Source organism: Hakea prostrata, chromosome 6, assembly GCF_041222555.1.
Source record: "Hakea prostrata isolate BN-2017 chromosome 6, UWA_Hpros_2, whole genome shotgun sequence".
Classification (NCBI taxonomy): Eukaryota; Viridiplantae; Streptophyta; class Magnoliopsida; order Proteales; family Proteaceae; genus Hakea; species Hakea prostrata.
Genome location: NC_142605.1, coordinates 511,767 through 535,827, shown reverse-complemented (window position 1 = coordinate 535,827; position 24,061 = coordinate 511,767). Strand labels below are relative to the sequence as shown.

General features: G+C 37.6%; 1 protein-coding gene across 4 annotated transcripts in view; it reads right to left on the bottom strand.

Moving 5' to 3' along the window:
* The window catches only part of LOC149012070 (uncharacterized), a 124,659-nt gene continuing 100,598 nt past the window's right edge, over positions 1-24,061 (bottom strand). For all 4 annotated transcript variants that reach the window (XM_089157797.1, XM_089157798.1, XM_089157800.1 and 1 more), the window contains 4 exons: positions 17,690-17,818; positions 17,479-17,596; positions 16,823-16,905; positions 1-1,102 (listed from right to left, as the gene is read on the bottom strand). In XM_089157797.1, the coding sequence (XP_089013923.1) occupies positions 652-1,102; positions 16,823-16,905; positions 17,479-17,596; positions 17,690-17,818 (781 nt within the window). In that variant the 3' untranslated portion in view covers positions 1-651. The remainder of the gene's footprint in view (positions 1,103-16,822; positions 16,906-17,478; positions 17,597-17,689; positions 17,819-24,061) is intronic.

The following is a 24,061-nucleotide window of genomic DNA, read 5'->3' as shown; positions in this document are numbered from 1 at the left end:
CATGTTTTGAATTGAGTCAATATGAGGGTGCCACAGGAAGACCTCAAGTAGAAGAAGATAAAGATATCTCAAGAATGACGAAACAACTACGAAGACAACCTTGCAAACCTTGTTCTTGGGGTCAACAAGTTGAACTTTCTGGAACTAGAACAAAAACACACAATAATGAAAGAGACATCTCGGGTTAAAAGCCTCTGATATTCCTTTGTTCATGTCCATCAATTGTTCATCATAATGCCACATTGGGAGTTACTTTGATTTTCGGGAGATGCAGCAGAGACTGATACAGATGCATGTGGAAGGTCGCATTAGGATGTTGTTACAATGAGACTTGTAATACTTTACATGCTGGAAGAAACGCTGCAATAACATTTTACATGTTGGAAGAAACACTGGAAATTCTTTTTAACATGTACACTTTGAAACAAACAGAACCAAAATAGGTTTTTTTTTTCTTCCTTTTTACATGAGCTTCTCAAATGGAAAGACAAAGACAGGAGTGTAGGAAATATTGAACATATTCCTCCAAAACCACAAAATTGCTCTGCATGCGGGGGATGCCTTCATAGATGTTTCTGTTCTTTTGTCCAGTTTCTCCACTCACATCATTCAGTTAGGTTAGAAAATCTGCTCCGATTTGCTAACTATGACTCACATATGCTTCCTCTCCCATTTCCCTTCACGTCTGCCATCTCGCTCTCTTCGCTCGACAATCTGCCTTGATTTACTACCTCGAGAACCATGCCTTTGAGAACTAAACCCACCAATCTGTCCATCAAAGGCAGATGCTAAGTCTGATTCACCAACACTACCTGTATCACCTGAGTCCTTACTTCCGTCTAGGTTATCATCATAATTGTTGCCACGCTCATCCTGACGGTCTCTTGACTGTAAGATTGTGGGCAGCTGACCAGAAAATTGTCGAGACCCAGCCAGGACAACAGTTGGCATAGACGAAGCCATTCCGGTTGTCATGCTTGAACTCATGTTGGAAGTTGTGGGCTGCATGGTGCCACTTTCACGGCCACTACTTCCTGGTCTTAAGCTGCCTTCGTTCCCTGATCTTCCGTTTTCTCTTTCACGGTACCTTTCCCTGGGACGACTGCAGATGGAAACACCAAAGCAGAAGGTATTAGCAGGATTGAACATCTGGAACATTACGTTAATCATATATGGTTCAATGTAAAAGTAACTCTATGGATGATTTTATTTTGGATTGAGTGAAAAGGACAAGTTTAACGTGAATTAAATAGCAGTCTGCTTAACTTTCCTATAAACAATTGGGAATTGCAAGATCTCAGTCCCAATGGATGGGTAACTTCAGGACCTGTTAAAGGTTATTAAAATCCTGGAGACCATGTTCTCTTTTGATTTAACCATTCAAAATAATCATAAAAAAGAAAAAGAAAATAATGGTATTGACTTTTCTGAAACTTCAAAGATCAATGCTTCATTGCCTTTTCAACTTGACAAATTGAACCCCTTTCTATGCCTGAGTCTTCCATTGTTATCAAAGAAAACTGGAGCTGGGTTTAAATTACCACAAAATTTAATGCATGACAGAGCCTCTGTATTTAATCCCAATATGTTTCATACGAAGAACAAAGCCACCATCGCCACCAGATTGTTACTTCTGTTCAACAGATGGTTATCTCTGCCTTTTCTGCTCTTCGTCTTCAAGGGAACGGAAAGATTGTTATTTCTGTTTCTTCTGCTTGGTTTGTTGATTCCGGTGCAACAAATCATATGACTGACACACCTGCTTTATTACACAATCTATGCAAGTGTATCGGTAATCAACATATTCAGGTCGCTGACGGAATCAGTATTTCAATCATGACTGTTGGTGATATTAACTCCTTTTGCCATGGCTTTGTTTCTCCCAAGTTATCTACTAGCTTACTTTCTGTTGGTCAAATGGTGGACGCTAACTGTGATGGACACTTTTCTCGTGATGGTTGTCTTGTGCAGGATCAATCGGGTGTCGGGGAAGGTGATTGCAAGGGGGCCTAAAGTGGGAAGGTTATTTCTGTTACAATTTACCATTCCTAGAAACTTGTCACTAGTTTCTTTGGTTGTTGATCATAAAGCTGGCATCTGGCATAAACGGTTACGCCATCCAAATAATGTCATTTTGACTCGTTTACTGCAAAATGGTAAGAACACAGATAGGAGTTCACTAATTGATTGCTCTTATTGAAAGCTGGGTAAAAGTAAGACGTTGCCCTTTCCTACTTTGGGAAATCGTGCCAATAAATGTTTTTGACATTATTCATAGTGATGTTTAGGGAATTACACCAATTATTTCACATGCTCAGTATAAATATTTGTGACACTAATTGACATTACAGTCGATTCACATGGATATATCTTTTGCATTCCAAAGCTGAAATGTTTACACTTTTTCAAACCTTTGTGGCAATATTGAAACTCAGTTCTCCACTTGTATTAAAGCTTTACGATTTGACAATGGTGGTGAATACATGTCTCCTGAGTTTTAAGCATTTCTACATAAGGGGGGCATTATTTCACAACATTCATGCCCTTATACACCCCAGAATGGAATTGCCTAATGGAAAAACCGACATTTGTCGGATATGGTGCGAGCAATGCTATTGGAATCTTCTGTTCCGGCTAAATTTTGGGCCGAAGCTTTGTCTAGTGCAGTTCATCTGATTAATTGTTAGCCATCTCAATCATTGAATTTTGATTCTCCCTACTACCGTCTTTTCGGTAAACATCCTGATTATCATATGCTTCATACTTTTGGATGTGCTTCTTTTGTTCATTTACCTGTTCATGAATGCCACAAACTGGCAGCCCAAGCTGTTCAATGTGCTTTCATGGGTTACAGTCCTAATTACAAAGGATTTGTGTGTTATGATTGATTAATAATCGATGGCATATCTCTCGGAATGTGATTTTCTTTCAAATGAGTACTATTTTCAGCATCATGTTACAAAATCTGATATTGTTGTGCTTCCTCAATTTGATGACTCTCCTACTGAAAACCAGCCTGGCATTGTCTACAAACGACGACTGCCCCCCTCGTCTCCAGTCCTTCCTGACACTGATCCTGAAGATGCTTCAGTGGTTCTTCGTCGATCAACTCGTCAAATTTGTCCTCCAAATCGGGATGAATATTCTGCAATTCTAGCTACTACTATAGTTCCTAATACTTATTGTCAGGCTGCTAAACAGGCATGTTGAATGAAAGCCATGCAAGAAGAACTGCAGGCACTTCAAGAAAATCATACTTGGGATATGGTTTGATGTCCTGGTGTTAAACCTATTGGTTGTAAACGGGTCTATTCTCTCAAGCTCCGATCTGATGTTTCCCTTGAAAGCTATAAGGCAAGATTGGTTGCTCTTGGCTATCGATAGGAATATGGGATTGATTATGAAGAGACCTTTGTGCCTGTTGCTAAGATGACAACTGTATGACTAGTTCTATCTATTGTTGCATCTGAGAGCTGATTCTTACATCAGATGGATGTTAAGAATGCATTTTTGCATGGGGACCTCAAGAAGATATATAAAATGACTCCTCCTCAAGATTGTTTTCTACACCCTCACATGGTGTTTGTAAGGTCAAATGGTCTCTCTATGGTTAGAAACAAGCTCCCCAAGCATAGTTTGAAAAGTTTCAACATGCTCTTCTTAGCTTTTCTTTTGTCCAAAGTCAGTATGATTCTTCATTATTTCTTTGCAAGAATGATAAGGGAATTGTTTTGTTATTGGTATATGTTGACGATATTGTCATCACTGGATCCAATACTCAGTTGATGTCTCAGTTACAGGAGTTTCTTCAGGGTTTCTCTTCATATGATGGATTTGGGTTCTTTAAATTATTCTCTAGGCCTTGAGGTTCACTCCTCTGCTGCCGGTATTTTTCTTCATCAGCATAAATATACTTAGGAACTCAGTGCTTTGGTTGGTCTCCAGGAGGGCCGTTCGGTTGATACTCCTTTGAAAGTGAATGTTAAGTATCAACAAGATGATGGAAATTTTCTCTCTGATCCATCCCTATATTGACAACTTGTTGGGAGTCTAAATTATCTGACTATTACACTTCCTGATATTTCATTTGCTGTGCAACAAGCTAGTCAATCTATGCAGGCACCAACACATCTTCATTTAGCTGCGGTTTTATGCATTGTTTTCTATTTGCAAGGTACTTCTCACCATGGACTTCTCTTTGCTGTGAATTCTCCTATTTGCTTAACAGCCTATAGAGATGTTGATTGGGCTGGTTGTTCTGATACACGTCGATCTGTTACTGGTTCGTGTATTTTTCTGGGAAACTCTTTAATTTCATGGAGTAAGAAACAAGACCAGGTATTTAAGTCATCTACCGAGTTCGAATATTATGCTATGTCCTTTGCTTGTTATGAGATTATTTGGCTTCAGGATCTTTAGGCTGAGGTTGGTTTTCCTCAGCTCGAGCCTGCTTCTCTTCATGCGGATAATACTAGTGCTATTCAGATTGCTGCTAATCCCATCTTTCATGAGCGCACAAGACATAATGAAGTGGATTGTCATTCTATTTGAGAAGCTTATGATACTGGTTTTATTTCTCTTCCTCATATCTCTTCTGATCTTCAAAAGGCTGATATATTTACTGAGGCTCTTTCTCGACATTGACATCGTCATCAATTTCTTGTTGGCAAATTGATGCTTCTTGATCAAGACAGCATCAATTTGAGGAGGGATATCAATCAAGAGATATCAATCAAGAATGACTGAAATTAGGGATTTCCCTTATTCAGCTGCTTCTAATTTTGCTCCTAAATTAGCTCCCTTGTTAATTGTAAATCTAACTTTTTATTCAGGTAATAACAGAATATATTTAGAATAGGAATGTATTCACAGATTATAGGAGTGCAGTTTGGCCCTGAACAGCCTTGAGCCCGAACAAGGCCTAGGCTCAAGATTTTGGCCTAAGGGCGGGTCAGAGCCAAAATATTTTGGCCCTAAATTAGGGCCAAGTGTGGACCAGGGATTACTATTTGTCCCATTTTTGCCCTGATTTCTGATTTGGCCCTAATCCTGACCCTAACTTTCATCCTAATATTGAACCTCATACTAACCTTGATCCAAGCCCTTATTTTGACCCCAAATCATTCTAATCCAATGAGTCCATTTAGTTTTAAACTATTTTTTTATTTCTATTTCTGTTGTCATTTAGTAAAAATAAATGATTTTTTTAATATGCTACAATAAAAACAGGCTAAGTCATTTGTTACATCCCACATTCTCAAGAAATATATTTATACAAATAATTGTTTAACATACTTAGAATTAAAATTCTAATCCAATTTAATTAAGGTGCTTTAGAATCAAAATTCTAATTAAATTGGGTACATTTTAAAGGCCATAATTTAAGGTCACAAATCAATACTCTTTAACCTAGCATTCTGCGACGAAAATTCTAATTAAACTATTCTAGGTGCCTTTTAATGATAATTACACAAAACAAGTTTAACTAAGGGTAAGTACGTGTACTAGCCTCATACTATAAATAATAATATGAGAACCAATTCAAGTCATTCTTCCACCTAAGCATAATTTTTATAAATCAACAATCCTAATTTGGAACATCTAGGTAAAATTTCAAAATAGAAGGTTCTTAAGAGAAATTTGAATGACATGATTTATAGATTAGCTGCTTCTTTTTCTTAATGAGATATTTATTAAAAAAATATTTTTAACCATATTAATTGTTAGAGTAAATTGCACTGGCACCCCAAAATGGAGGCGCCTTAAAGCATTGACACCCCACTTTATGTTTAAGAAACACAAACACCCCAATTCATTAAACACATTAGTCCATTCTGTTAGTGAAATAGTTAACCCACTGTTTATTTTTCTTTAATTCCAAAAATGCATTTACCAAAATCTGAGGAAAAAAAAAAATTCCAAAAACAATGTCTTCATCAAAGAAGCTTCGTAGGCGGAAGAATGTCTTTTCTTTTCTTTCTTTTTTCTTTTTGGGGAAAATAAGAATAAGATTTTTTGGAAGGGTATAATAGTCTTACAATAATATAACTAATCATTCTAACAAAATAGGACCTATGTGTTTTTAAAACATAAAATGGGGTGTTAGTGCTTTAAAGCTTTCATTTGGGATGCTAGTGCAATTTGCTCTAATTGTTAATAAAAGATGAAATCAGCTTCCAATGATGTGAAGTATCTAATATCTATTGTACATCTTCTTTATTAATGAATCCATTGCACGAACATGAAATCAACTTGCAAAGAGATTAGCAAATGAATTATTGCTAGAATGTAATTTGTAGTTTTATTTTAAAATCCAGAATTGGCCAAAATAATTGGTATTCTCGGCAAAATAAAATTAATAACTTATTTTATAAGGTAAATGTTATTTATATTTTTACTTCTACTAGGTAAAAAAACAATTAGGTTTTAATTAACAAGGTATAATAAATATTTTACATTATTGACTGGTTTTGTCTTTCAAAATGTATTCTACTCATAAGGACTACAAGGGACGCAAATGATATTTTAATTTGTTTTCTTGTGACATTAATATTAGAAGACAAATGACAAAGTGCCATTGATAATTTGTTTATATCATATATATATACACACACATGATATAGAAAACTCACACTCTAAAATTCTTTTTAATGTCTTATATATTAAGTAGGCATATTTTAGAATTAGAATATTGAAAAGTATAAAACTCCGAACATCAACATCAAATTATATGAGTCAGTCACAATTTATATAATACATTTATAATAGACCATTATTCAAATATATTAAATGATTCAAAGTCAACAATAGGTTAGATTCAAAATTAACAAGAAGTTAGATTATGCATATCAATTATATACATGATTCAAATTTGATCAAAGACAAGGCCAATTAAGGATAGGGTCAGGGTCAGGGTCAGGTCCAATCAAGGACAGTATTAGAGTCAGGGCCAATTAGGGACAGGGATAAGGTTAAGGCCAATTAGGCTAGGGCCAAGGCCAACACGTTCTGACTAACCAAATTTGGGACAATTAGGGTAGGAATGGTCTAGGCTTGGCCCTGTGGGGCTTAGGGTTAGGGACAAGAACTCTAGGCCTTGAATTAGGGTCAAGCTAGGAATATACTTAGCTAGAAACATATAGGGCTGGGATCTCAGCCCAACCTTTCTGCAGCCCTAACAGATTATTATTTATTGGAATGAAAGCAAAGGAGAAAAGGTATTCAACCATTTACTCAAAAGTTGTTAATTGCCAGGTAAGATAATATCATTTACATATACTATAAGAACCATCACTTTAGGACAATGACATCAAACAAAGATAAAGTGGTTTGACTCGCATTATGAATATCCCCAATGAGTAACAATGGAGCTAAACTTGTCAAATCATGCTCGTGGAGACTATTTAAGCCTAGCTTGCAAACCTTGCCTCGTGCCTCCCCCTGAGTAAAATACACAAGCGAGTTGCTACATATACACTTCTTCCTGAAGATCACCATAGAGGAATGCAAGGTGAGTAAGAGAGATCCCAAGGGATCTCGGGCTCACGCTGCAAGTAACACCCCCCCCCCCTCAAGCTGGAGTCATGCCCAGCTTGTTATAAATATACTCTACTCTCTTAGTCCCTTAAGACTTAGAACTAGTAGATTGTCCTCAAGATATAGAGTCAGTAGACTTTCGAGTAGGTTAACTAGTATTATCAATAAATCTTGTATTCGCCAACTCATAAACCCAATCTAGTTTACCATGCTTAGCCCAAGATGTCAACAGTATAATTATGCTTCCCACAAAAGGTGTATTGGCGAGAGGAATTATCAAGTTGTTGTGCACCATGCCTGAATAGCCACGGTGATGCATCCAGACCCCATGCAGCCCCAAAAGAGCCTAGAAGGGGCCCAGGCACATCTGAAATAGGGGCCAAACAGGGGGGCCGAAATTGACCAAAGTGGCAAATTGGTAATTTTCACCCCTTAATTTGAGTAGGATTAGGTCAGAATTATTTCTGAACTAATTCTGTTTTTAAATTTTAATTTGGAGTCTTAGTGAGTGAGTCTGTCTTATTTCCTTTTTAAGAGTCACTGAGTTGTAAATTAGGAAAAAGCTATTTCCTAATGAGTCCTCCTAAATTTTAGGCACTAGTCTAGTAGCTTTGGGTTGCTTGGCAACAAAGTATCCTTTTTTGAGTCTTAAGTCTTTTGTTAAGGCTATAAATAGCCTCTTTGCATTGCAATTTTCAGAGTTGATTGATTGAATGAAATAGAGTTTGAAAATTTCGACTTGGGAGTCATGGGATCCCTAGGAGGGTGACTTGCGACTGGGTAGAAAGTGTCTTCTACAATTCAGATTATCTCCTTCTTCTTCATCTTCAAGCTTCTACATACTCAAGTTCTTTTCTGCAACTCCTGTAACAGCAGCCCACTTCAAGTATGTACTAAGCCCCTTCCGTTTAGTTACAAACCTTAGGAACAACCCTAACCTCATCGCAGACAGTCCCAGCCCCTTCCCCTTAAGCTTTCTGAAAATTCCAACCCTTTCCCAAACCCTAAAAACCATTAACCGTCTCCTTTCTGCTTCCCACGTTTTCAGTCCTAACCCAGTTAGGAAACCTCACTTCCCAGTCCAAAACCTTGGGAATCACCCAAGCCTGCTGAATAAAGATCTAACCTTAGTTTCATGGTGGGAGATCTCGTGAGATATCTCATTTTTTCACATAGGCGAGACAAGATGGAGGTCGAGAACAAAGAGTTGGGATATCTCACTCGAGATCTCGCTATATCTTGCCATATTTTGCCCTGGATCTCGCTGGAACTCTCAATTTTTGCATTTTTTTGTGGATTTCAGCTGGATTTTCACTTGCAACTACTCTTAGCACATCTACAAAATTGAAGGAAGATCAATTATTCTCTACTTGTCTTATGAACTTATGACTTACTGACTTATATAGAACTTCTAATGGTTGTATAATTTTATTATTCTACTCTTGAAAATTGCGATTGTGATACTCATATGGATGGAATTTTGATAACATTTAGGCTACTTGATGCATTTGATACATTTGTTTTTTATTTATATGCCTTAAAGGTTCTATATTACATGTTGTATAACATTGCATTCCCTAATCCTACAACATTTCGGTTTCACACTATAGGTAGACTTAGAAATCATACATACGGTTGTTTTTTGACAAATCTAAGGCCATCAATGTGTTCAAAAGGCCTTAAATAGGCTAAATACCAAGTTTCAACCGAATTGGGACCCTAAAACCATGGTGGGAGATCTCGCTCTCGAGTGAGATCTCACCACTCAAGAAAAGCGAGATCTTGACCAAGATGGCGAGATCTCGGTCGAGATCTACCAAAAATATGGCGTTAGTCTCGGTGGGTTTTAGGGCTCTGGTTGGGCTGAAACTTGGTATTTAGCCTATTTAAGGCCTTTTGAACACATTGGTGGCCTCAGATTTGTGAGAAAATAACCCTAACTATGTTTCCTAAGTCGACCCTATGTGTAAAACCGAAATTCTGTGAAATGCAAGGTTAGAGACTTAGGTTTTTAGTCTCTTAGAGTCTTAAGAGAGTCAGAGAGACAGAGACAACATGTAATATTGTAATGTAAAGATATCAAGTAATTCAAGTTAATGAGTTATCATTTATCAACTATCAAGTATCAAATACAATAACATTACACATCAAGTATTCAAGTCAACAAGTGATCAAAATTCAAACTATCAAAGATTCAAAGTAATAAATTGTTAAACACTTAAATGTCTTCAAAATTTTACAACCATAAGAATTAAGAAGATTACAACTTACAACTTACAAGACTAAGAGTCTAAGACTAAGAATGTCAAAACTCAAAATTACAACTTACAACTTACAACTTACAAGACTAAGACTAAGAGTATGACTGTATGAGTATCACTCAGCATTCTGCATCAATTGATTCTGAACGGTGGCCACATATGACTCCCAAGTCAATCCATCACTGAAGTATGTCACATTGGTTTCTATGGAACTGATATGTCTCCATGTCAGAATACTGGAGGAATAGCACTCTGGGATAACCGTCAATCGTGGGTGGGTGAAAGAGCCATTGTTGTTGATGTTGTTCATATTGTTGTTGAGTATCTGGGTAGGGGTTTCTAAACCACTCAGTTAACAACCCACCTTCACTCCCATATGTGTACTCTCCAGGTGCAGGGTCTTGAGGAATAGTATGACCTCCATAAGAAGAATACCCACTGTAATCGGAGTGATCCCCGTATTGGTACCCCGATGACTGTCAACTGTTCAAACTCTGCTATTGTGAATCACTCTGACCATGATCTAGGCTCATGCTTCCCATGTTGAATTCAAGATCATGCATGCTCGCATCATCATTTGGTTGCCCCTGCCCCTGGTTTGATCTGCTCTTCCTACTCCTAGCGTAAGTCTGAGAGATAGGGGAACTATGGGTCGCATGTGTCGGATGACTCGGACCTGGTGGAGGTGAGTCAGGTGACTCCCTTTGTTGATGCTGACTTCCACCAGAAACACGACCAGCCTGACTGCCTCCATGACTCGAACTCGATGGCTGACTTGGGCCACTTGGCCCTCTGGTATCATTGGCATCATCTGAATCCCCACTACTAGATGTCACCTCAGTTGTTTCAAGTCGACCAGGTGGCTCCTCAAATGGTACAGTTGGTCGTCCTTCTGATGCCGCTGCAGCAATGGTAGGATCCGGCTGCCCTCCTGGCCCATCCAGCACTGGGCCACCTCGATCCCTAACCCACTGATATATGACATCATCTTCCTCATCTTCTGCGGGGGGCTCGTGGAATACATCAGTCAACTCAATCAATTCACGATTGTCGTCATCTATATCATCTTGTATGTGCCCTACTCTCAATCTCATGTTGTAATGCACATACACTAAATCCTCGAGCCTCTTACTCCCCAATCTGTTCCGTACCTTACTATGGATGAGTGAGAAGGTGCTCCAGTTCCTCTCGCAACCCGAGGATGAGCCAGTTTATGAGAGTACTTTAATTGCTATGTCCCTGAGATTTGGCGCACTAGTTCCATATAGCACCCACCAGTCAGCTGCATAACCAAAAACAAGAATGCATTAGGCAAGTAAATCTTTATATTTATTTAACTTATCAGTTATCATTTATAGAGTTATAGACTTATAGTCTATAGACTTATAGACTTAATAACTTATAAAGTAGTGGACTATTTATCAGGATCAGTTTTTTGCAGAAGGCTTTCCAAAACTCCCAGAGGCATCCCTGAATTCTCTGATCTGTACACCAATTCTTCAATTATTGTATTATCCTATTATGTATATGCTTAATGCACTAATTGAATAAGTTCTCACCTCTCCATTAATTGTCCCTTGCATGACGGGATTTGGCACAAGCTTCTCCACCACCTCTTGCACCGTAGTCATCAACTGTACATCAAGCCCCAGATCATTCTTGTAATGGTACTTTGGGTTGAGGTAGTAAGCTTGCATTCTGGAAATAAAAAATTTGGTTAGTGATTTAGTGATTTGGTTGTTTACTTGTTTATAAATTATAAGTTATAACAAATAAAAAATGTAAATTAAAGTATACAACAAAAACTTAAAGACTTAAAAGTGACTCACCAGCCAAGTGCAAAGGATGCATCAAGTGCATCTCCCATCTATTATCGATGATCTTCTCGTAGGATTTGAAGGTGCTAGGGGCAACAACTCTAACCAACTCTTTTATTTGCTGGAGGGCAGCATATATGTGGGGCATTGTGGGCTTCTTCTTCGAATCCACCATCCTTAAAACAAACACAATAGGCTCTATAATGCCCAGTGTCCTATTCAGCTGCCTCTAAAAGGAATCATCAGCAATGGTTTGTTGGGCTAGTACTGCATCAGGATGGCTAGATCCACCCCAACCAATCCACTCCTCACTTGCAAACATGTGCCAAAGACCCACCACTTTCTTCTGGAAGCTTTTCAGAGCTACATAATTGGTGGCGAATCTAGTCAATCCAGGTCTGACTAGATCACCCTTACAGTGGTTCCTCATCATCTTCAGCACATAACCATGGTTATAAATAAAATTACTAACCCTTCTAGCCCTCTCAACCACAGTATTGATTGACTTTCTTTTCCCCAAGTCCTTCAACATAAGATCAATTGAATGAGCTGCACATGGTGTCTAAAAGAGGTGGATCCTGCTGCTCTTCTTCCTCATCAACATTTCTCCAACTTTTTTGAAGTTAGCACCATTATCTGTGACAATTTGGACAACATTCTTTGGCCCTACCTCGAAGACCATCTCCCTAAGAAGCTTGTAAAGGTAGTCAGCATCTTTGATCTTATCTGAGGCATCCACTGACTTAAGGAAGGCTGTCTTTCCATTGCAGCTTGCCATGAAATTAATGATGGACTGTCTAGTAGGACCAGTCCATCCATCAACCATCACAGTAACACCATATGTACTCCACTTTTCCTTTAATGAACCAATGTATTCATCCACCTCCTGCTTTACCTTGGGAAAATATTTATTCATTACTTCCCAAGCACTTGGGCCTTTAACCCCTACACATGCCCTAGCAATTGCATTAATCATCCCCTAATAGTATGGTGTTTTGGCTACATTGGGTGCAATGTTGTTGTAGAGCATGAATTTGCTGATCGCCAACCTAGCTTCCTCCTCCCTACTGCCTTCTCTACCTCCAACAAACATATATGGAATGCTTCTTTGATAGATGTCTAGTTGGTTGAAGAGGGAGGGGTCTTGGTCAAATGTGGAATCATATGTCTAGTCTTCCTCCTCCTCCTTTCGGTCCTCTCAGTCTCAATTCCCTGAAAACTATGTCTAGGTAGCATGGATGCCCCTGACCCCGAACCACCTGCTCCCCTTGTTTGTTTATATTGCCTCACACTCTCAGCATGTAAGGACTGTCTGCTAGCTTCCATTGCAGCCTTCATTTGTCTCCATTCAGCTCATGACTCAACACCCATAACCCTCCTCCTCTCTTCATCGGCGCTTGACTCCTCATCAACATCAAGAATAGGACTAGATAGCACTGTATCCTCAAATTCCCTATGCTTTTGTGCCATCTCGTCCTTTTTTTGTTTCCCTCCCCTTAAAGTTGCTGCAACTGCTTTTTGCACTTCATAAGGAACCTTGGGACACTTGGAAACATCTTTGTAACCACCAGCCAAATGTTGCTTTAATCTGGTTGAGCCACCAGAGTTCAAAGTCTTGAGGCAATACTTGCATCGGGATTTCTTCTTGTCAGCAGTCGGTGGATCCCCATGTTGCCAAGCAATGTCCTGAGTTCCACTACCAGTGCCGCCACTCCAGTGCCGCCACTCCCACTAGTTGCCATTTAATATTCAAATGTACAGCATTGAAAGTTCGAAATACATACATTAATGTTCCTAAATAATCATTAGAATAATTTTTAAATACATAAAAACATGTAAAAACAATTTATAAAACAACAAAACACACTTTGTTCTAAGATAACATATATACAGTGCTCAAACAAACATGTTTGTATTTTTAAAATAAACTACATAATATGAGCATCATTTAAAAAAAAAAAAAACAGATAAATTTTTAATAACATATTATTTTTTATAATTATTTTATGTAAAAATAATTTATAAAACAACAAAACACACTTTGTTCTAAGATAACATATATACAATGCTTAATAAGACATGTTTGTATTTTTAAAATAAACTACATAATATAAGCATCATTTAAAAAAGATTAAAAAAAAAAAGATAATTTTTTAATAAAATATTATTTTTAATAATTATTTTATTTAATTATTTAAATAAAAAAATTAAAAATAAATACAACAAGCATGATAATCAAAATATTAATACGTGTGATTGTAGCCCTCTAAATGTAGTTCAACATAAATAATAATCACATTCATATCATAATTATTTATTTATAATCTTTAATTTTAATTTTTTAGATAATATATTTTTTAAATACGAAAATTCAAAAAAAAAAAATAATAATAACAGAAAATTAAATTTTTTTCCATGAAAGTGTAGATCAAAGCTTGATCATCAACATATATTTATACCACACTCATACAATCATTGTAGAACCATGTATTTGAAAAAAATCAAATTTGGGGGAAAATCTTACTTTTCTCGAAGATCCCTTGAAATAGGCTTGAATCACTACAAATATGCTTGAATTTGTTGTTCCAGATGAGTTGATGATGTTGCTATGTTGAATCCCCAACAAATTCCGGCCAAAATGATGCTTCCAGCGAGATAGAGGCTCGAGAGAGGTGAGATATACCTCTCTCGAGCGAGACAGGGGCTTTAAAAAGCCCCTAAAGCATGCATTTTTGTCCCGTTAGTGAGATCTCGCTGAGATATTGGCAAGATCTCGCGAGATGGGCGAGATCTCGAGCGAGATCTACAATCTCGCAGATCTCGCCAGAGATCTTGTCTCGCTACTCACAAAAAGCGAGATATGCCTAAAACCCACCGAGCTGAGTCACCGAGTTGACACAAAAAAATTGTATATCTTGACCGAGATCTCGCCGAGATGGTCGAGATCTCGGTTTTTCAAGGTGGCAAGATCTCGCTCGAGAGCGAGATCTTCTACCATGCTTAGTTTCACCATAACAGCCCTAGAATTCAAAACTTGAATCCTGGATTTTGAAATCCCTTAAGTTTCAGACCTACTTCAGCACTCCAAAAGCCTTGTAGACCTCCTTAAACCCTAGCCGGAACTTCAAAGACTCCTAACTAGCTGCCGCGACTTTAATTAGAAGATCCTGCAGATAACCCAAAACCTGAGATTACATCACACAGCCACAACCATCCACGACCTCTAGTGGAGGATGTTCCCTTGTGGATACCTTCTTGAAGCTGCTTGAGCTAGAGTGAACGGGAGCCTTGTATAGAACTGAACTAGCAACAATGTCCTAACACAGGCCTACTTATAACAATGTTTGTCCCACATCACTAGGAAGATCGGGATCTTTTTTTCACCCCACCTCCTTTGGATATCCGGCCACAAAAGCAGAGTTCTCCTTAGAAGTAGTAGAAAATTTGGAGTAGCTAAGAACAAGAAAACTCAATCGAGAAAAAACTTCATTGAGGGAACACCTCTTAGTAAGTAATTGCCTCTTGAATGTCTTATAGTCAGGATGGAGACCAGCCAAGAATTTGGCAAAATAAAATTCAGGCTGTTGCTTCTTTAATTCATGAAGGTCAGAAGTGATAAGCTGGTAAAATTCAATAGTTCCTCAAGATAGACTTTGTAAATAAAATAATCATTCAGGGATTTATCTCCTCAACGGCTTGAGCCCAGAAACCTTTTAACTTGATGGTGGTGAATCTGTACTTGTAAGTAATCGGCAAGTTTAGCTTCATCTATGAAAAGGCTTCAAAAAGTGTGTCCAATATATGCCAACATAAGGACTGTACCAGTCACCACAAAGGCAATATTCACAGGATATGTCAAACAGAAGGCTGTTCTAACAGCAGAGACCAGCAGCATATCTCAAACTCTGGTGTACTAGTAGTATATTCCAACCCTGAAGGCATAAAAGAGGTAAAACCAGCAGAAAAGAATCTGGTTTATATGAAACCAGCATGGTAACCTCAATATTAGAAACAAGTAAATACCAATAAAAAATGTCAAACACAGTATACTCCAAATCCAGAGACATACATGGGGCAAAATCAACATAAAGGAGTCTGCTTTATATCAGACCAGCATGGAACAGGATAAAAATTAGGTACCAGAATGGTGGAACAAGATCCCAAAGGAGCAGATGAAGATAATAAGAAGATAAGAGCTTGCTGGTTACCGAATAGCTGTAAAACCGAGTATGATAGAAAAAAAATCATTCCATGAGCAATCCTCCAAATCTAGATCGTGTGGCACTTGCAAAGGGTAGAACACGACTTTCAAATAGAAGCAGCCAACAACAAAGAAAACCCAGAGGAAGAGAATATATTAGAAGAAGAATTCCATCGCAGGTCAGCAGCAAGACAGATCAGATAAGAAAGGTTTAATCTGATCAGTAATTAGTAAATAGAGAAGGCAGCACCAACGAGCTAAAGGGACTCTCAAAATTGTAGGAGAAAAACAGCAGCCCAAGGATCAGATTAAGGCTCTGATACCGTATATCCACAATGCAGTTTATTGGAGAGAGGAGAATAGAAGAGAGGAACTACAGAGAAGATAGAGAGGAGACTGAGGAGAATAAGAGAGCAAGATGAACACGCAAGGCTATCTCTCACTCAAAAGATAGTGATGTATCCTGGGTGGGCTCCCCAAAATTGGGCCCAAAAACTAGACCAAACAAGGCATTCAAAGTTGGCCGAATATACTAGGGGTATTTTAGTCATTTTTCAAGTCACCTTCAGGGGCTCAATATAGGTCTTGATAAAATACCCTCGATCTAAGGGTTAGGGATTTATCTTTATTTTTCTGTTTAAGTAGTTTAAGAGTTACAATCCATTCTAGTTAGGGTTGAGTCATTAGGATAGGGTTCCTTAATTTTAGGAACCTTATCTTAAAGTAATTCTATTCTAGTTGAGTCCATGTTTGTTTAAATTAGCATGAGTTTAATTTAAGTAAGAGTCCATGTAATGTAAGGTGGTAGCATATAGCAAAGTCATGAGCCTGTCTTTGCAAACAGGCTTCAACCACTATCTCCAAAAGTTCTATATTTTGTGTGGTAAATCACATCCAATTATCGAGTCAATCAGCAACTGATTTCAGGATCTTTGGAACACTTGAATGAAAGGTTAAGCAACTAAACTAAGTGAGCTTGAGTGCTCAAAATGGTGTATGAAACATACCTACTGGTCACAGAAGATGAAAAGTCCCGTCTTGATGGTCGCACTCCGGACTCCGCTTGCTCCAGTTCTCGTTGAAGCTCTCTCTGCACGCAGGTAAAGTTTAGACATAACAGAATCATGTTCAATAACCAATGATGATCCACACACATACACACACACAAAGAACAACAAGGAGGCTCATAATATCGAAGCTTACGAACAAAACAAAATCGCTAGCTAAACTGTAGTTATTAGTATCAGACAATCACATTATAAAAGCGAACACAAACACCTATAGCTATACTGCCCTAATGTACTCATTGTCCCATTAATAAGGAAAATAAGGGTAAACTTCCCATGAAACACAAAAATTTTACACACCTACAAAGAGTCAGCACAAATATCAAAATCAAAATGACATAGCCATTACAGAAAAACATGCATCTAAGTGACAAATAAAGTGCAAGCTTGTGGTGCAAACCAACCCGCAATAAGCCATGACTCGTTAACCATATTTCTCCTTTGTAAAGTATGTGATTTTCATGCTGTTAATAAGACATAATGCAAACTCTGATTGCACAATAAATCTCACGACCTTTCCAGATGCCATCTTTGGCAGTATCTGCCAATGTGTGCTAAATTTACATGCAAATGAAAAAAAAAAATCAGTTGCTTACCTGTGTTTGCCTTTCTTTTTCCAAATCAAGATTATGGCGCAACTCTCGTGTTCTTGCACGCTCAGTCTCCAGCAAACGCAGTCTTTCAATCTCACGCTCCACCTCACTTGTTCTCTCCCTGTTATGCATAAGCAGTGTGTCAGTAGATGCAACACCAAGATTGCTCAACGAGAAATTCAGACATAAGTTGTTGCCACTGAAATGGCAGGACCTATCAAGTTCTTGCAACAGCTCAGCTTCTCGTGTAGCTGCTTCTTCCAAAAACTTTTGACGGGCATGTCTTACAAGCAGTTTCTTTTGTCTACGAGCCACAATTTCCTCTCTGAGCCTAGACTTTTCTCTGACAACAAAGTGCAATAAAACATTTTTCTTTAAGCGAGAAGAACATAAAATATCTGCAGCTACGGTTAAGATTAATGAGATAAATATCAACCCAGGTGTAGGGCAAGAAAAGTGGGTGCGGAACTTTGTAAGTTGCAGAATGCAGACAACCTATTTTTTGGAAATGACATGTATAGGATTGTTTCGAAATGTATGGATAAATATTTGCCAATGTAATCCAAATACGACCTATGCATCTTGATACTATTGAAACATTTAGAATAGGGTTCAATGGATGCACCAATATGTATTGGCTAATGCAGCTCGATACATTCCTATACAAACTAATACTATTGATGCATTCCATAGAAAACCATTATCAATCAGAGACTGGATAAAAATTCTTACCTAGCAGGAAAATGAAGGAGAATCTCTACAAAAAGTTTAAAATCTTTATTTTGATCTTGGTTTTTCGCACCTTTTAACTAAAACTAATTACGGAGCTCTAGATTGTCATCTTATGCATCATCCAATATTCTTCATGGCTATAAATTATCAAATGTAAGCAACCTCATCTTTTATAAAATATCATTGTAATGCACTTATTTGTTATAGATTATTCTTTGTCTTTGTATTTATGCATCATACATGTATTGCATAAATTGTTTATCTATATTATTTGAGCAAATGACAGACACCCCAAAGTAACAAGCTTTACTCACATATACCCTTTTGTAAGTTTCTTAAGCACATGGCTCCAGTTCTATTTGAACTAGTGGTACTAAACACAGAAAGGCCACTTAAAACCCTCATATAGAAGGATTAATATTAGGGTGAAAAGACTTTAGATACCTCTCCTATATTCCTTTTCTTATTTTTCCCAGTCACGCCTAAGTCATTCTGCAATGCTGCAAAAATATGAGGGAAAGATATGAAACCCTAAAAGTTAAGGATGAGCTTCTTCCCCACCTCTTTCCTACCTTGTGATATTCTCTTTCTTGCTCCTTCATTCTTCTTCTTCCTCTTCTTCATACTAGAATCCAGAATCCCAAATAATCTTCAGCACCTGATTAAAAGGTCCATGAACCTGGGTACTCCAGCACCACGCATTGATAAGTTGGGGTCACAAGAAGTCAAGATGCAAGAATAACTAAAGTCACTGATGACAGTCATAGATATTGCATCTATAGGTTTAGCAGACTTTAGGCCAATTCGTTGAAGCATCCTTGAGAAAAACTAAAGCAATCAAGGGATTCACTAAGCTTTGGATTCTGCAGGTATGAGTTTAAAGATGGGGTCTGGAAGGACGGAGTTACAATGATAGGACCACAGAAACTATTGAAAGAAAATATTCAACGAAGTGAGACTCATTAGGTTGATTTCTTCATGCGCTTTTGCACCATTTAACACATAACTCCAATATTGTAATATATGACAGCTATATCTCTTAATATTACTCGAACAATACGATACTTGATACCAATGCCCTAAACCCTAGCAGGAAGCATGGTACTAATTTCGGTCAAAACAAATGAAATTTCGGTTTTTTTTCTGACGCAGGTCAACCAGCTAGGACCAATTCAAACTAGCATTGGACGCCAATTCAAACTAGCCAACTAGTCAAAATAAAAGGTCCCCTTCCTCCATGATTTTGACCAGTCAAACGGAATTGCTACTATAGGGAAAACATGAAGAAAGAAGGCCAAAACACTATTCACGTGCAGATTTGTTTGGTATACTGGGAATGCTTCATAGAAGATTTGTGGGGTCAATAATTAGATTGCATGAAGATTTTTTTTTTAGGAGATTTAGGACCTTATTTTAGTTTCTATTTCAGTAGTTTCTATATTAATTATTAATTAATTTGGCCAAAATATAAAGTCCAGTAGTTTTTAATTTGAATTAGCTTCTAGTTCCATAATATTCTATTGTCACAAGTTCCAAGGAATTAGTTCCTATTTTCAGGATACTAAGTTTCTATTTCTGGTAAAGCTTTAGCCAAACTATAAATAGGCCTTACATTGTAACAGAAAATGACATTTTTGGAGAAAGAAAAAGATGAATTGAAGCTCTAGCAGTGGGTGTTTGTAGCACCCCTTCTTACAAGTATTCTTCTCCTTCTTCCCCTTTTTCAAGACTAAATCTTTTGAGATTTCCCCTTCTTACCCCTATCTTCTTTATCATTCTTTCTTCTTTCTTCTGTCCCCCATTATTTTCAAATTGAGATGAAGTCCCTAGGATTTGGGACAAGTTACCATTTTTCAATTGATACGGCTTGAAATTTCAACCGAAACTAGTAGAAACCTGGATTTGACCAGTATTGGTCCAAACCCTTAATAAGAAGAGCAAATTACATTTAAACCCCTATTTTGAAGCAATTACGTTTACACCCCCCTATAATTCATTCTTTTATGTTTAACCCCCTTATGTTTTGAATTATATAACATACATAACCCTACTATTAGAATAATAGGTTTAAGTGATGAGCATGGAACAAAATTCGACTGAATTAATGAAATTTCGGTCGAAATGCCTGCAGTTTTTCAAATCAAAACGAAATACAAAGACAGATACGAAAAGTGTCCTGTATCGTATCGTATCAATCAAAAAATTTCGACCCAATACTGTATCGAGTCAAAACGACACAAAGCTATGTTATAAAGTGTCCATTTTTGACCTATCACCATTTTCGAACATACTGAGCGATATCGTTAGTGACATTTCGACCCTATTTGATTTTTTTTTTATTTCTCGTGCTTTCATTCCTGTTTTCACCTAATTTCTACAACTCCATTTCATTCAAACACTAGATTTGCTCATCCATTTGTGCATTTTCTCAAATCTTGCAAGGTGACTAACCAACTTCCTCATTTTTTTATTTTTGTTTTGTTTGTGCCTTAAATCTTCTTGGATTGCTTCCAAATTTAAGTATGTTTACTTTAGAGTGTTGATTTATGAATTTATAGTGTCAAAATTAATTTTTTATTTTTCTGTTATTAAAAATTATTTTGTAAATTATGTATATAGCTAAAAATGCATATGTATAGTAGATGTATAAGTTTCAAATTAATGTATGTGAGAGTTGAGACACCATATTGCTGTGATGGTGTTGAATAAAATTTTTATTTTTTTGTTAATTATGTAATTTTACTGTATTTAATATATATTTAAATAATAAAAAAAATTTAAATATTGAAAAACTAATTAATTTATGTTTTAAATTTAAAAATAGGAGAGTATCAATGGAAGCATGTATGCAATATTTGGAGCATTTTAAGATAGTTAGTGTGTATTTTATATATTTTTAAATTATTTATATTTAAAAAAATACTATATATATATATATATATAATAGGAGGTTATTATTAGAAGCATGTATGTACATTTTAGAGCATATTGTGGAGCTTTCCAAAATACTTAGTGTGTATTTCTTGTATCAGACACTCTCTTTCAAAGATCTCTGACACTTGACAACACAGGAGGCCACTGACAGCTAATAGGAGGAAGAGCGAGTATAATAAATGCAAGAAACAAATAAGAGAAGGTGGGGCCACTAGACTGAAGGTGCATCTAGCTAGTGGAAACAAGGATGTAGTAGGGTGCCAAAACGTGCTTGTAAAGGTCAATAAGACAATGGCCTCATATATTAGTGGGGGAAAGCAAAAGAGGAAAGATAAGAGAACACAGAGGGAGGAGTTCGAGGATGCATGCTTACATGACCTTCCAGATATTGAGGATTATGGTCTAGATGAGTTAGGAGAGTATGGATGTGACCTTAAACCAGAGGCCGAACAGATCAAGAGGGCGATGATGATGACTAGGGAGCAACAGAGGGTTGATGACATGATAAGGCAACAGAGGTCTCAGGGTTGTGGGTCCTCTACAGAGCCAGCAAGTATGGGGGGCACAAGCAACTCCCAAGTCCCTATGAGGAGGAGTCAAAGTGTGAGGCAAGAGGTTCCTATCCCACGGGCCCCTACAAGGGGTTGAGTTTCCTCAGCACATCCTACAGATCCGGATTTGTAGATTATTCGCAATGATCCGGTCCTATTTGTGAGGCCTGAGCATAAGCAGAGAAAGTTGAAGCACTTATGGGCGAGTGTGAAGGAAAAAGCGGGGATGGCTTTCTCAAAAAATTTGAAGCACTTATGGGGGAGTGTGAAGGAAAAAGTGGGGATGACTTTCACCAAATGGGTTTATTGCCATAGTATCCAGCACATACAACCTAAGGCCCTACTATAGGGATATGATTGAAAAGATAGGCAAGGCTGGGAGTGGTGTACAGGGACCCACTCACTCCATATGAGATATATAATGTCTATTTGCCTAAGCATAACCCACTCCATATGAAATATATAATGTCTATTTGCCTAAGCATAAAAAGGACTTAAATGAGTGCATTAGGGGATTAAAGCCCATGTGAGCTCATTATAGAGTGACTGTGATTGCTGATGGTTGGACTAGTCCCACTAGACAATCCATCATCAATTTCATGTTGAATTGTGATGGGAGGACAGTGTTCCTCAAGTCAATATATGCATCCAGTGATAAGAAGGATGCAAAATATATTTATAAATTATTAAAGCAAGTGGTAAAAGAGGTTGGAGTGGAAAATGTGATCCAAATTGTGACTGATAATGGCTCAAACTACAAGAAAAATGGGTTGAAGATGCAAGAGAACTCCATGTATCAAAAGATTCAAAACATATAGTATTAATTTTCATTTATAAATACATATATTTACATACATGTACACTTTATGACTGTATTGATGCCTTGATGGATGGACAAATTTAAGCTCTTTTAGACTCCATGTGCTGCTCACTGCATTGACTTAATGCTGAAGGACATTGGAAAGGTCAAACTTATGAAGAAGACCGTGGACCAAGCCTGACAAGTTAGCACGTTCATCTATAACCACACATATGTATTAAAGATGATGAGGGACAAGTGTCAGGGTGACTTAGTGAGGCTAGACATGACTAGATTTGCTACTAATTGGATAACACTGCAGAGCTTTAAAAGTAGGAAGACTGGCCTTAGAAGCATGTTTGCATCAGAGCAATGGTTTAGCTGGGAGGGTTCTTCATTCATGGGAGGAAGGAGAGCACAGTTGACCATACTTGATGAGACTTTCTAGCATAATGTGAGGATAGTGGTGAAGATGCTTGAGCCTGTGGTGCATGTGTTAAGGATGGTAGATTAACAGTGAAAACAAACTCTACCACACATATTTGCTGCAGTAGAGAGAATAAAGCAGCAAGTTACTCAGGTCCACCCACATGACAACAAGAAAGTCCTCGAAATCATCTAAGTTAGATGGCAGTCTATGTTGCAGCATCCACCGAATAAGGCTAGTGAGTTGTTAAGTCTAGTATTCAATTTAATTTTCATTATGTTATCACACTATTAAGCATTAACCATTCCCTTTTATGACATACTTTTTCTTACACAACATACTATTTAAATCCCAAGTACCATTACAAGGACAATTTTAGGATGAGGTAAGATTTGATGGATGCCAAACTGTAGTGGAGAAATTGGAACCGGATCCACGTAAATAAGCAATCATCCTTATGGAGGTGAGATAATGATTTGAATAATTTGATATTCACAACTCATAGTTCTATACTAAGTCATTAACCTTCAGTCGTTCCGTGGCCGTATCGAGACAGGAATTCGCCCCTGGGGGTAAGTTCATTCATTTATTTCATTATATAATTAATTATTATATTTTATATTTAATTTAGTTATTTAAGTATTGAAATGACTTGGAGTCTATGTTTGTAGCAGCTAAGTGGTGGTAGCAATTTGGACGTGACTCACCCACTTGAGTGTGATTGCAAGCAAAATGCTCTCCCAAACATGTTCTGCCACTGGTTGTGAGCGAAACTGGAGCACCTTCAGCCTAATTCCCTAGCAGAGGCGCAACCGTTTGGGTGTGAAGCATCTAAAGGACCTTGTCTACATACACTAAAATATGAGACTGAGGGAGAATCATATTAGACAAGGGATGGACAGAGAAAGTAACAATATCGAGTTAGCTGACATATTTGAGATGGATGATGATGATAACCCAGTAGTTAACTGGATCAGGGACAGTGGAGAGCCATTACTAGATGAGGGAGGTCGTCCCAAAAGATAGATTGCAGAGGAGATGGGGTTTGATGTGGAGGACTTCATGGCCCAGGAGGGGAGTGCACATGTAGCGCTTGCTGTCCCTTTGTGCCACACCCTAGTGCATCCACCCAGAGTGAGGATT